The sequence below is a fragment of the Phymastichus coffea genome, unplaced genomic scaffold (genome assembly GCF_024137745.1).
Source record: "Phymastichus coffea isolate CEN01 unplaced genomic scaffold, Cenicafe_Pcof_1.1 PCOF00074, whole genome shotgun sequence".
In the NCBI taxonomy this organism is placed as follows: domain Eukaryota; kingdom Metazoa; phylum Arthropoda; class Insecta; order Hymenoptera; family Eulophidae; genus Phymastichus; species Phymastichus coffea.
In genome coordinates, this window is record NW_026706885.1 from 1,281,264 (window position 1) to 1,296,842 (window position 15,579).

At 35.1% G+C, this 15,579-nt stretch overlaps 2 protein-coding genes across 2 annotated transcripts in view; both read left to right on the top strand.

Annotated features, from left to right (window-relative positions):
• The first annotated feature begins 1,618 nt into the window (after positions 1-1,618).
• On the top strand, positions 1,619-5,710 carry LOC131668093 (muskelin). Its single transcript, XM_058941947.1, has 12 exons — positions 1,619-1,889; positions 2,131-2,200; positions 2,268-2,410; positions 2,479-2,683; positions 2,762-2,954; positions 3,049-3,284; positions 3,346-3,626; positions 3,710-3,878; positions 3,970-4,173; positions 4,249-4,440; positions 4,538-4,780; positions 4,856-5,710. Exons 1-12 carry the CDS (start codon positions 1,780-1,782, stop codon positions 5,078-5,080), a joined length of 2,271 nt encoding a protein of 756 aa, XP_058797930.1. The 5' UTR covers positions 1,619-1,779; the 3' UTR covers positions 5,081-5,710.
• Positions 5,711-13,769: 8,059 nt separating this feature from the next.
• Positions 13,770-15,579, top strand: part of LOC131668094 (echinoderm microtubule-associated protein-like CG42247) — a 28,397-nt gene continuing 26,587 nt past the window's right edge. Inside the window, exon 1 of the mRNA XM_058941948.1 lies at positions 13,770-14,423. Coding sequence (XP_058797931.1) covers positions 14,010-14,423 — 414 coding nt within the window. The 5' untranslated portion in view covers positions 13,770-14,009. The remainder of the gene's footprint in view (positions 14,424-15,579) is intronic.

Below are 15,579 nucleotides of genomic sequence, written 5' to 3' on the forward strand. Positions count from 1 at the left end.
CAAGCTCTGGCAGTATAGTCGCGCGCGCGTACACGATCTCTCTCTCTCTCTCTCTCTCTCTCTCTCTCTCTCTCTCTCGCTCTCTTGTTTTCAATTAATAAAGCGTGTACAGTTAATTGCAATTTTAATTGCATTTATTTCATACACCCAATCCTATCTTCAACGATTAGGCAACGGCAAGAAAGAAACCTCAATCTGTCACAGTAGTTATTTTTTCAATTTATTTTAAAACTCTTGTTGATCGTGCATACATATGCTATATGTTTATAATTAGACGTAGAAATTTTATAGGAATGATTCAATGTTTTAAAATATTGTATTTATTCACATATTAAATGAATATATGAAAGTATTTTAAACTGTAGCTCGCTGCCGAAACCCTTGAAAGAAAAACATTTGTATTTTATTATTAAATAGATAAAAAATATAATGATTTTATTTACTTTGCATTAATGAGGATGAGAGATCAGTCAAGAATAAACAAGTTCCACTCGTGGCATCATTTGAATGTAACAAGAATGTACGTTATTTTATTGAATAAAATAGGAGAAATTATTCATAAGAATCGAACAAATTTATGTATGGAACAAGTTTTATGAGTAGGAGTGGAACATGTTGGTCGATGTTAATTCTGAAATTCGACAATTCAGATGTATATACTATAGATATAGATATATAGATACTAGCGTGATTTTACGGGCTTCACGTGTTCTTTTGTTGTTGTTTTATTATTTATTACATTATTTGTATTATACAAATATAACATTACTCAGTAGTAGTAGTTTTCTACGGTCTCAGTATTATATTAGTATTATAGTAATTCATTTTAACATCCTATGATCTTTTGTTCTCTCGTTGAAACCATCCATGAACAGTGTTCAAATTTTATATTTTGATAATTAGTTTCCGTTTCCTTCCTACCTATCACTTTACAATGTCAAAGAATTAAAATATCATTTCTTCCGTTTTATTCTATTCGCTTTTTCTCTCTTTCGATCACATTTTAAGACGACACTATTAATTTCACAGATGGTAATCAAATTATCGATTCTTATAATATTCCAGCTTAATTTGAAAGGGTAACCTCTTATTTTCTTAAAACAATTTATTAGCGGCATATTTTCATTTTTGTAAATTATTATCCATATTAATTATTCATAGAATGATGGGATATCCCACAAAAGTCAAGGTTATTATATCATTCAACCATAGACATATAAAGAATAGACTAAGACTACTGAGCCAAGTTAGGCCCTCGCCACATATGCGCATATGCACGCGTACGAGGGCGTACAAACGCGTACAAATCGCTAAAAATTTTGATAGTGCCAACAACAGAAAGTTACTACTATTCCTCGCATGCCCCAAACGAACACACTTACTCCCGGAACAAACGTATCATAACCTTCAATAATACAGCGTTATGATACGTTTGTTCCGGGAGTAAGTGTGTTCGTTTGGGGCATGCGAGGAATAGTAGTAATTTTCTGTTGTTGGCACTATCAAAATTTTTAGCGATTTGTACGCGTTTGTATGTACGCCCTCGTACGCGCGCGTATGCGCATATGTAGCGAGGGCCTTACGGAATCGTCCGCGAGAGTAAGAGATAACAACACATAATAAGAAGCTTCTGTCTCTTCCTGGTCGACGGTCTAGTCTTATTGGCTGTTGCCACATAAATAAGCGTTGGCTAGAAAGCTTTCTACTATTTGTTGCTATCTCTCTCACTCTCACGGACAATTTCATAACCTAGCATTAGCATCTATCTTTTATACGTCTATGTATTCAACAGATATAAACATGGCGTCAAATGAAGAAAGTGACTTCCAAAAAGTCTTAGAATATAGCATTTTTAAGTGTTCCAGCTATTCCTCAACATTTACGCCTGAGTGAGTACTTATGGGCATTTCTTCTTATTTCACCAAATGGAAAAACCGATGGTGTTAACTTTGCCTTTTCTTTCTGTACCATAGAAATAATTTTATAACCTATATTGGTTACTTTTTTACCACAATACTTTATATTATATTTCATAAAATATTAAAATGTTACATCAGTTGTAATCGTGCGGTTTTTATTTGTTTAATATTTTTTTTCAACCTTGTTTTAATGATATAAAATCTTTTTTAGAAATATTATCACTGACAAACCAAAAGATGAAAAATCTTGTTGGTTAACTGCCAATGACAACCATCCTCAGGTAATATTATATAAAAGAAAATTTGTTATTAAATTATTAAAATTATTAAATTTCTGTTTTGCTGTAGTTCGTTATTCTCAAACTTTTACAACCTTCCATTGTTCGAAATATAACATTCGGCAAATCTGAAAAAGTGCCTATATGCTCTGTTAGAAAATTTAAAATACATGGAGGCCTTGAACCAGAACACATGATGGAGCTTTTAACAGGGTAATTTTATTGTTGGTAATACATATTGTTAAATTAATTTAAAGTATTCTTAATTCTGATTATTTTAGTGATTTGAAATATAATTCAATGCCAGAAACTTTTGAACTTAAGTGTACAGTTGGAAATCTAGAGAATTATTTTCCTGTAAGGTACATAAAAATTGTTTTGTTACAATCATGGGGGAGAAGTATGAATTATTCACTTTGGTATGTTCAACTTACTGGGACTGATAGTTTTAAAATAGTTAAACCTAGCATTGATTGGCTGAACATGGTGAATAACATGAATTAATTTATTAATTGGCAAGAGATTTGACATTTGTTATAGTTGTGATTATCTTTTTGCATATAGTATCAACAAAAAGAGATTGTGAGGCTGTGTATGAAACACTTTCGGAAGTATCAACAACAAGAAATATTTGAAACACTTCAAAAGTATACAGGTGTTCAGTTGGAAAATCCAATATTATCAGAATTATATGATGTACTTGTTGTTAAAGGAGATTATGTTCAGGCTGAAAAGTTTATTACAGATGCTGTTGAAAGTAAGGTTTAACTTTAAATAATAAGTATAATTATTTTTCAACTAATGTATGTTTTAAAAAGTACTTTGCTTTATATTTATTTTTTTAAATATAGAAGGAATTTTGAATGAATACATAAATGCTCAATCATACCAAGTATTATGGACGAAAATGTTATCACCAGACCCAAAACCTGGTATGAGAGGAGGTCATCAAATGGTTTTAGACCCTGCAGCAGAAGTTTTGTATCTTTTTGGTGGATGGAATGGCCATGAAGATCTTGCAGATTTGTGGGCTTATAACATAAATTCTTCAACATGGTCTTTAATTTGCAAAGATACATCACAGATTGTAAGTAATACTAATAAAATTGTGATATTTGTAATATATGCATTTCATATTTTATGTTAAGGGTGGTCCCAATGCACGTTCGTGTCACAAAATGTGTTTGGATCCAGAAAAGCGTCAAATATTCACCTTGGGGAGATACCTTGACACTCAGCACAGACTTCCAGAAAATTTAAAGAATGATTTTTATGTATATAATATTGAATCTAATGAGTGGACACTTATATCAGAAGATACCGCAGCTGTAGGTGGTCCTGAACTTATCTTTGATCATCAAATGTTGATGGATGTTGATAAGAGAACAATATACGTTTTTGGAGGTCGTGTACTTATACCCACGCAAAGGTAATTTTTCATATTCAAAGGAATAACCATATGTTATATTTATTTACTAGTATTATTTTTGACTTCCTATTTCAATTTTTTAGCAATGAAGACAATACATCAAATTCTAATGAATTGGTCTTTTCTGGCCTCTATTCTTACCATGTTCCTACGGATACTTGGAAAATACTTGCATGTGATATTTTCAGATCACATATTCAAGGTGTACCACTTGTCAGATCGAGAGTGGGACACTCTATGCTATTTCACCCTGTAAAATCAATTTTGTTCACGGAATGAATTTATTGAATGTTAATTTATCATAAAAAGGATTTCACTAATAAAAATTTACATTGAAATTTAGGGGTCTAGAAAGTTGTACATATTTGCAGGACAAAGAGGCAATGAATATTTGAATGACTTTTTTACATATCAAGTGGATATTAATGACTTTGACGGTATCAACTGGAGTGACTTTGGAAACGACAATTCCACTCATATTCCTGCAGCTGGATTTACTCAGCGTGCAACGATAGATCCAGAACTTGGGGAAATCTATGTTTTATCTGTAATTTGATAATAATGAAGAATCCACTATATTTACGTAAATATAAATTTTATTCTAATTAAAACCTCTTTTCAGGGTTTGAGCAAAGACAAAGACAAGCGAGATGAAAATGTGCAGAATTCCTTCTGGATTTACAAAATAGATACCAACAAATGGTCATGTATTTATCGTAATGAAAATACAGGAGAAAAGTACTGGAGAAAAATGGAAAATTACGAACCTTGTCCTCGTTTTGCTCACCAGTTGGTTTACGATCATATTAGAAAAGTAATAATTTTTACTTTTAAATTAAAAATTTTCAAAATAATAAAAAATATAATCCTCTATTCAAGTCAATAAGCTGTCATGCTGTTGCTATTTTTAGGTGCATTATTTGTTTGGAGGTAATCCAGGACGTGCTTGTCTACCAAAACTAAGACTTGACGATTTTTGGCAATTACAACTGTGTAAACCGTCACATGATCAAATTTTAAAGAAATGTAAATTAATAATAAGAAAACATAAATTTGAAGAGCTAGCCATGAGTAATAGTATTGCAGCTTTACAGTACCTACAAACCAATGTTTCAGAAATAATCGATCATGAAGATAAAGAACAAAGAAACGAGGTAAGAATAAAAGTTTTATTTTTAAAGATATCAACATCATTTAACTTATTGCTTTTATATTTTTCAAAACTATAGTTTCAAATGTTAGCATCTCTTCTCTTCCGTGAATCAACCGACTTTGGAGATGAATCAATGCAAAATAATGAAGGTACTAATAATTTTCTAAGTATAAATTCAGATGATCCTGTTGCTCGAAAAATCCACAGTCGTCGAATTGAACTGTATGACAAGTTATCAGAATTCTTTCCGGAATCGTTAACTCAGCCAAGAGCAAATCTAATCGATCTTTTGCCTTTATAAGGGATTCAGTAGTTATTTATTGACTTGATTAGAATGACACTTAATCTGTTTACATGCACTTTTTTACTTTGGGTAGGATAAAGAAATTTTTATACTGAAAAAAATCAATGTGGACAATGACCCGAACGTTAAGCAAGAACTATAAACTTTATATGTTAATTATTTTTTCAAAATATTTCTTCCTCATAATTAATAGTTTTAAAAAAATATTGTCTTTTAGATAAAATAATATAGTTTCGTGCAACAATATTGGAAAAGATGAATTAAATATCAATTAAATATTTTACATTTTGTCTAGAAATATTTCCCATAGAAAGTTCTCTCTTTTCTTATTCAAGTGCTTGAAAGTAATTTGTAACTGAAAGTTGTATTTTTTATGATGAACGATAAGTAATACACACATTTAGTTTTACATGACAGTCGATTACTAATTGTGATTTCTGTTGTCTTATTTTTTTCATTTATGGTGATTTAAGATGTATTTTATTAATCGTACTGATTTACTTCGTAATAATAGCTTTACTAGATTCATATTTATTATAGTCAAAATTTACTGAAGTTTTGTTATTGAATAAATATTGGAATTTTTATCTAGAAAAAAGCTTGAGAATCTTTTGCTTATAGAACATTTTTAATATTTATAACAAAAAAAAATGTTTTATAATTATATTATATTATAATTATAATTATTTACGTTTTTTACCAAGCATTAAGCTCTTTTTTCTAAGTTATACTAATCAAGTTTTGCTTGTTTGCAATACCAATTTTATATAGCGCATTGATGAAAATCATTACCATTTCCTAAATTGTGATTTTATAAATAACTGAATATAGTATTTAGCAAAAGTGATGATTTAAATTGTAAATATTTATACTTATGTAAATGGGGGTGATTATGATGTGCCATTTTATATTTTTTATCCAAAAATAGTAATTAAATTAGTACTCTAATATAAGATTTTGAAAGATTGTAAATATATTTTTTATGAACAAAACGTTAAGTTTAATGTATTGCAATGTACCAATAATCTTCCATGTTGATCTTATTTAAAATCTCAAGCTTTTTTCTGCGTTCCATTTGTTTAGGTAATATTGTGTTCTTGAAAATAATAACCAAAAAGTCTATGAAATTTAAAATTTTCGAAAATCGTAAGTACTGTTATTAATGAAATTTACCTGTGACTATTTCATTTCAATTTGAGAAAGACGTGCGTCACGAAGAGAAATGCATGCAACATTTGTATTGTAAGTAATATTTCAAATAGATAGATCAGGAATAGCGTTTCTCTATAAATTGTCTAATTGTTTATTAGCAAGTAAGAGAATAAAATGGTTAATGCAATGAGACACAATCAACCATAGTCTAAAAAATTTATTTTCTATAAAACTTGCTTATACTATCTGTCTTCGAATCTGAGATAAACGACATCGAGAAAACGGTGGAAAGTTATATTTTTTAAGAGAGTCATAGGTTTTGTATTTCTCCGATTATCAATGCATAAGTTGAAAGCATAGTGAATGGGGTATTTTAGCTAGATTGTGACATCCATGGTCGTTGTAAATGGTCATAATGGGCGATAGTAATTTGAAATTAAAAATATTATCATTTCATACTCGACAGAAAATGGTATGACTACAATCTTTAGTTATAATATTCTTGATACAACATATATTTACTTGGTACCTCGTTTACTGTATAAATAAAAGAATTTTGTAAAAATGTATGTAAATAAATAAGAATGTTTTCGAAAATCACGTCTTTTTTGCTGTCTCCGAAACCAAGCGACTTGCTCTTCAAATTCCATTATTGCCGTTCCTATAAATAATTATTCGGTATATTTATCGTGGTATTTTCTAGAGCAAAATCTAACACAGCTACGTTTTCCATTTGCTTCCACTAGCGGATTTCATCACTCGAAAAAATTGTATTCCCGAATATTCCAATTAAGGGTCTACTCTCAATGGTTTCAATCGAACATAGTTGTGAATTGGTGTACGACTCGTGGTCGTATCGATGGCTGACGAAAGAAAAGACTAACGGCAATGGCAACTTGTGAATCCAAAGTAAGTAACGTCAAAATTTACCTTTGTGTATTCTGATCGCATGCAATTGTTTGAGCGTGTACGTCTATTGGACAAGCCATTTATGTTAGATAAAAATTTCACGCATATTTCTGGAGCCTTTGAATCAATTTAACTAGAGGGTATTATAAGCGATAGCATGTTAGTTGTATTTTACTATGTGAATTAACAATTTTTTGATAAAAACTTGAATAGAAATTGATTAGGATAACTTTGCAATTGAAATATAATAAATTGAATAAGGTGAGTCCCGGAAATCAATAACTAGATGAATAATATTGAAATCAAAGTCTTTTTAGTTTAGCTGAGAGAATTATTGAAAGCAATTCAATTAAACCCAGTAATGTAAATGCTACCTGTTTCGATCGATAATTGTTTCATTTCAATTTAATCAAAATCTATCAAGCAAGTCAATTCCATGAAATGTCATTGGCATGTTTAGATATGTTACTAATTGAAATTCAAGAAGCTATATAGAAGTTTTCGTAGAAACTTTACATTTTCATAGATTAAATTAGTAATAGATTGGAGAGGGATCAAGGCATAAAAAAAGCTTAAGGTTATAAGTTCTTTCGTGAAAAACGTAATTCAACGTACAGACTACGTTTGTGTACGCAAAATATCTTTTATTTTCATCAATCAGTTATCCGTTACTTCTAAACATATACACACTTATTTACACAAGTGGAAACGTTAAACGTTCACTCGCTAAACTCAAGAAAAATTAGCCTCAGCGATCCTGCACCGTTTGTTCATCTTGCGACTTCTTCATAAGTACGCGTACAGCTCGACTTCTGATATTACTTCCTCTTCATTTTTTGTCTTACAACGATGTCAAGTTAAAAGAGGTGAGAAAGAATTAGAATGATATAATTCAAAGCTTCAAAAAATCTATTGATTTATTCAAGTAAAGAAGCTGGTGTCGAAATTTTCTTCACAAACACACATAAATTATTTTATTCATAAATCTTGACTTTTTCGTTATAATATATAACGATAGTTTTGCTCTTTTTAATAAAAAAAGCTACGAAATTTGGCTTCATTATTTAATTAATCGATACCTCAACTAAATTATAGTTTTCTCGTTCAATACAGTTTTAAGGATATTAAGAAATTGGAATATTTCATTAATTAATGATAATATGCTTGAAACTATATATAATTTTTGAATTTACTTGAATATGTTTGCATAGATATATTTTAAATATTACTCTAATCACTGATATGATAAATCATGAGGAACAAATAATTGCTTCCTTTTTGAAGCTCAACATATAATTAGAAGAGGAAAAAATAGTGGCCTGAAAAGCAAGTCGTCTTGGAAAGAAAGAGAGAAATAAAGAAATAGTAAGGCGCATCAATTAAGGCAAGTGGCAACTTCGATCGTTGCAACCAGTAGCAGCAGCACGTCGGCCATTATGCTGGGCGCAGCGGAAGCCGAGCCATCGGCTTGAAAGCTCTCCTTCCCTCCGCCCTCGCCCCTAGCCTCCAGCGAGGGAGAGCCGGACACGCGACGACTGTCGCCGAGGCGGAGCCGCAGCCGCCGTCAGCGCGCAAGCTTTCAGCGAGCTTGCGAGCCTAGAGCTCGCGATTGGATCCACGATGATGCAATGAAATGTGGCTTGCGATTAGGCGCTTGAGATTTCGGCGGCCACCTGCGCTTACGGCTTTGTTTTTGCCGTTTTATTTCAGCCACGCTGGCCTTAATGTGTCTTATATATTTATTTCCTCCAGCGATGAATCTACTATTTTTAAATTGTTGTGCTTCTTTTTTGAGCAGATTCTATAAGAAATTGCACAAACGTAATTCTGTAAATTAGTTTTTTACCCGTAAACTTTCGACGTTACTTTACACATTTCGTAGAATCATTTTTCATTGACGTAAACACTCCAAATGCTTCGCATATATAATTAGTCCTTAGTCAGTGCATATTTAATTTAGATTTTTATCACCCTACCGTGGTGGTCTCTGAGCAGCATTTCACATCGAGACTCAAAATGCAGCGTCACGAATTTCAACGACAACTATAATGATACTTTGCATCTAGAGCTCCAGCCGACACACACATAGACACAGACACACACACACGCACACACACACACACACACACGACAAAACGCAATTGCCGGCTGTTTCCGACTTGATTTTTCTCGAGTAAGCCTTCTTGTTTCAAAACACCATTTCCCCTAATATTCCACTGAGCCGTCGTTTAACATCATTTCCATAATCTAGGTGACTCTTAAATAGCAGTAAAAATTACTTTAATAAAAATGTGCGCAATCTCGGCTCGTTAATTTGTCGGCAAGGAACATTGGTCTTAACCGTGACACTTCCATAGTCTTTCGGCATCGAATACGAGGCTATCTAATCCAGCACAGTAACAATTAAACTGAACGACTTGAAGTAGTGGCTTGTTTTTCAACTACAATTCCAACATTTATCGTTCATATTGGAATGTAAGTAGCAAGTTGACGAGAGGCAGATCCAGTTAGATATAGCAGGAATACGTTAAACTGGTCGTGCAGGCAAATGAGCTAGATTTTGCTAGATTTTGAGGTCGTTCGATTAAGAACACCTGCAATCACGGTGAAGAGCAATTGCTTACTTGAATCTCGACGTTGGTTCACCTTGGCAATGTGTCTGAAGTTGCACTTCTGTGCTTTGTAATGTTCAGCCTCTTGACTTTTCATTGCGAGAAAGAAAAGTTTCAATTGCCTTTGTGTACTTGGGGCCACATGCCGATGAAATTTTTCATTTTTCTCAATAATACGAAATAAAAGCACGTTTATGATAATAATACGACGCTCGTCGGGGATATTTCTTTTTTATAGCTTGCGTGTCATGACGCCGTCGATCTCGAGAAATGAATCATCCAAAAGATGGAAATGGCGCTATTAATAATGCATATAGAAACTAACTCGTTGAAATGATATCGCGAGAGGTATCTAACGAGGACAATTGGTTTTTCATTGCAAATAAACGAAAGCAACCACGTATAGCTTACTTAAAAACTCTTTTCATTAATTTCGAGCTTGAGCTTGGTTGGATTTGCGTGTAGCAAGGACCCGGCAATAAGGACAAACAAGCTTGTTGTAACAGACATCTGGCGCGATCAAGAGCTTCTGCATAAAAAATGAAAACGGACAAAAATCATGAGCCCAGACCGCATTCACATAAAATTGAAAAAGCTCTTTGAGCTCCCCACGCAGATCAGCGAAAGCTTGGAGTGAGAAAGACTCAGCGTCTACGTTCGATGCGCGTAAGGAGCATAGAGGCTCGTTCGTGGGTAACCACAGTAACAGCAACAAGAGCTCGATGATACATCGCAACCGTTGGCCGTGCAACAAGTTCAACGGCTACGGTCTAAGCGCGTCTGAGGGTGCGGTTCACCAACTAACCAGAGCTCGCTTGCGCGCGACGCTCCTCGGTAGTATACAGCGGCAAAGAGCAGCGGGCAGCCTCGACGCGCGCACTCCACGTCCGGACGGCATAGTCGAAGGACACACGCGGACGCGGTCGTCGCAGAAAGCCCTTCGCCGAGGTAGCCGCAGGCCATAGACCCAAGTGTCGCGCTCGCGTCAATGAATAATCCATGCGATCCGAGCGACCGAGCGACCGAGGTGAACGATCTCTTGCGCCTGTGCAACCTTCCCTTCCTGCGCCATGGTCATCACTATACTCTTCGTTCTCGTGCTCATTGCCAAAACCATTCACATCGTTCACAAGTACATTATCTGCGACCACAAGCTCTACTTCTTCGTCTGAACGTCCGTCGTGCTTTTTCGCCTTCTCGCCCGCATCTCCGCTCTCTCGGGGCCGGATTTCTCGCCAGTTTCGAGCCCATCGCGAGAGCGAGAGGAAGAAAAAGTGCGAGAGGGGAGGTTTGCGAGTTAAGGAGGTGGGAGCAAATTGCCGACCGCGAGAAGCCCGCGATTGCGAGCTTGCGGTGAACAGTTTCATGCGGAGGAGTGCCTCGCGAGCTTTAACGCCGCTGGTGAGTACGCGCATTTTTTTTCTTGCACAATTGCGATCCTTTGTTCGCTTCTGCATGCTGCATACGCTTCGCGACTGTCGTTCTTTCTCGCCCGAGCGATGGAATTGTGAGGTGATCATTCAAGTAAACATTTTATTTTCATTCGCAATTAAAATTGGCCTGATGACGACTAGGCAGGTATAAATATTTTTTTTTCATCGCAATACATTTATAAGATAGTCTAATGTTGATTAGATTTAAAAGTGTTTCGTTTATTTGAGATTGAAACTCAAAACGGAGATGCAAAATTCAGGAAATATAGACCTACGTATGTTAAACAGTGCTCACAGTTCAGTGTAATAGGAATGAAAAATGAAGCGATGTCGTGTTATCCATATCAGTAATTAACTTACGAGCGAATGTCTCATGATGAATTGCTGTAATAAGAATTGCATTATACATCAGCGTATTTCTTTTAAAGTCGATATAAATGCTGTAGAACTAAAATAATGTGTGTGCAAATTAAGAGAACAAAATTTCATTATCAGAAAATTTTTCATTTCAAATAAATATGTACTTATACGTTCAGATATTTTTAGCAAAATGTTTAGTTGGTTTTACGTCCAGATTATTACCCATGGCAAATGAGGCGATCGCTCGGGGCACTATAATTATTTTTTTAAACGTTATGATTTACAAAAACAAATAATAACTATGCATAATAAGTTACAAAGATATGCAAAAACTTGGAAAAAATTATTTTGTTTCCTTTCATCATCTACTTATTTGCTTTACAAATAAACGCTTAACGCGAACTATGTTTCCGAAAATGTAGTTTAAATAATTCAATTATTTTGCGCAGTCCTTGAAACACTCGCAATACCAAAGATTCTTACGAGTTCGAAGAAAATATTTGCAAACAGTAATTAGCATACAATTTGCGTAGTCCTCTTCTCGTATCCAGATCCCTTCAACAAAGACAAAAATAGTATATTTATATTGAAATAAACATTATCTTTATCTTGAATATTCGATCAGAGATGAGGTGAAACAAAATGAAAAGTTAAATATATTTGATTGATATAATGCACGGCTTGTGTACATGTAAACGTCTTATACTGTATCGTATCGTTCTCGAAAATTCGTGACCAGCGTAATCATGCAATACTTCAAGAACGTTTGACGGTGACCTAAAATTGATATGCCCGCAATCTCACATCGCAACAACAATCTAATAACCGTGTTTGAAGAAAGAAAAACAAATGAACAGCAATTTGAAAAGTTCTCGCCTCTTTCATTATAATCTTATCCATAAATGTTAGTACTCTATATTTGCGCACCGATATGCAAGAATGCTGATACTTATCTATTAATCGATTTCGCTTTTGAATAGCCACAGGATTCTCAGCTTCAATATATCTCTACAATGGATCAGTAAAGTTAATCTAAAGAGTAAGGGAATGCGCCAGATCGTTACGTAAATTTAAGAATCGTGTATAAAAGCTTCTACTTGTGTGCCACCAAATCTTCTTTATTTTTATACTTTCAAAAAAAGATTCTGATTTAATCAATGATATAGAAGAGCTGCAGTAGATGAACTAAGAAAAAAATATATTGAAATCTAAATACGCATGCATTTTCATAGCTTATTCCTTGAGTACATTCACGTTTCACTAAGATTTTTGATTGTGAATCAATCAAATTTTTATGCTGCTTTGATGGCTCTTCAGCTTAGAACTCTAATATCCCGCTTATCATGATGCTGTAAAAATTGTGGGTTCATTTCGTAAGAAGAAATCGTTAATATATGAATTTTTTGATGTTCAACATTTCAATTTTTTCGCGCTTCTTATGAAAATTTTGGAGTTTTAGTGTTTAAAAAAATTAAATATCTTTGATGATTATAAGTAGTACCACTAAATGAAGGGTCAGACACCAAACGAATATCAAAATCCAATTTAGTACATTTCGATACTAGTGCGAGAGTATGATTTGAGCCTTGCACGGCCTTTTCAGCTAACTTTATTTTTCGATACTGCGTGCGTGGGACGAGTTTTCATACATGCTTGATTCATCAAGGATGCGTAAAGTCAAGTCCCCACGCACGCACGGAGTGTCGGAAATATATAATTATTATTATTATTCAATAGAGTAAATTATAATCACTTGTGACGTTTCAAAGTTGCAATGTAACTCGTTCTTCGGACCAAAGAATAAGAGGTAATCAATAACGTTTTTCGTAACATAGACTTAACGCACGTTACAATAATGCTTAACTGCAATCAGCTTACTTACTTCTCTACTGTAGAGCTCTATTACTTTTTGTTCTTAGACCTGAAGAAGGAATTGCTATGACGCGTTGTTGTTGTTAATGAAGTATCTATCCCAACGTTGTTTGTTTTACGCAACGTTTATACCATACGTCAATCAATGCTGAATATTCACGAATAGTCTGTAAGAGTAAAAAACCTTAATAGAGTGGATATTATTATCAAGAAGACCGAACATTGTTCGTTGAAAGTGACTAATGTTAAATAATCTTTCTGTTTTAGTATTTTTTTTGAAAAGTTACGGCTCACATAATAATCTTACTGCAAGCCAAATCAATTATTATGAGAAAAAAGAAACGTACTGCGGCGATCTCGAACAGATTTGCAAGGATGTTAGCAGCGAGTTGAACGATGAAAACGAAAGCAAGAAAGTAGAGGCAAGGACAAAAAGAAAGTGGAAGTACCGCGAGGAGTATTCGACGTCAGCTAGCTGCGACGAAGACGAGGATAAAAGACGAGCCCCCGAGACAGACAAAGAACAATACCAAAACGGCGAGCAACGTGGGCGGAGAGTCGGAGAAGGCCGCGAAGGAGGAGAGTAACATGCTCTCGGCTCGCGCCCAGCAGCAGAACGGAGCAGCAGCGCGTACGAGTAGCAGCGAGGGCAATACACCCGGGCTGAGTTCGACGGCGCCGCCGGAAGCAGCCACCGCGCCGCGCAACGACGACTCGCCGAAGCCCCTGGCCATTGCCACCGCCACCACCACCACCACCACCACCACCACCACCACCACCACCACCGCCGCCGCTAACTTTGCCGGCGCGTCGATGACCAGCATGCAGCCGCAGCAGCAGCAACTGCCGCCTGCCTCGCCCAACAGACAAATCAACAACAACAGCAGCAAGCCAGCCGCTGCCATGATTAATAGCAACGGACAGATGGCCCTCTCGCCCCAGACGCACAGACGCGCTGTTCTTGCCAATAATCGCCGTCGCGACGACGACGATGACTTTCAGGTCAGTGCTTTGCAACCGTTACGTTTCGCCAGGCAGCTTTTTTACTCAGGTGTCCACTGCTCAGACCCCTTTCCGCTCTTTTTTTTTCTTTATTAATTGCTTGCCTGTGTTTCGACATTTCTACTTGAATCTTGAGGAAGAGAATAGAGTAAGACAAACTATCAGTAATATTTTCTCGAGACTTTATTCCAAGTTCATTCATCTAATTTGAAATTTAATTTTTATAACCATGTTAATTTTCTTTTTCTAATTGTTGCTCAAATCCTTTCAATACGCTTTTCCGTTGTCGACTGGAAAGTGTGACAATATTTTTATATACAACGTATCTATAAAAGAAATAAGATGAATTTTCTATTTCCTTTCGATTTTTTTTAACTAAGTCGTTGTTTGCATTAAACTCGATGGTAATTTATCTTTACTCTCGCTAAAGGTATCTGTTTGAAAAATATTTATCTGTCCACAGAATTCGTTACAAAAATGCAATAAATATATAATAAATTATTTGTATCATTGTTAGACAGAATCACTTAAAGGCTTTTATCGCATGGTATTTTTTTCATTTAAATCGTGCGTATCGCTATGGAGCTGCACTTGATTTTCTTTAGGAAACCATATTTTCCTCAATATTCCTCTACATCTGGACCCAATAGATTACAATAATCTTGTAGATAAATTTTACATTCGACCAAACATGCATTTTGCCGAGAACAAATATTGAATCATACGGACTAGTAGATAAGATCAGAGTTCGGTCAGACACTGCATTTATCTTGATCAATCCGGTTTTTTCGAGTATCGTAAAGGTAACAAAATCAATAGATTCTTTCTTAATGAAGGATTCACAGAAAAACAACAATCGCTCGAATTAATCTACAAAAAAAGACAAAAAAAATGCATTGTTTTAAAGAATTGCGATGCGAAGGAAGTAGAACGCGCATAAAGATGAAACCGGCGATCGCGCGTCTGATTCGGATCGAAGCGCGTACACATCGCCAAAAGTCTGCGACGGCAATCGACTTGGGCGTCCAGCCGGCAAGCCCGGCGGCGGCGCACAAAGTCCGCTGTCCCGCGGCCTATAAATCGTCGGTGGCGTGCCTCCCCTGGCGGCCCGCACACAGCCAGCCCAGGGCGTGCTAACGGCACCGCGCGCTGCTGG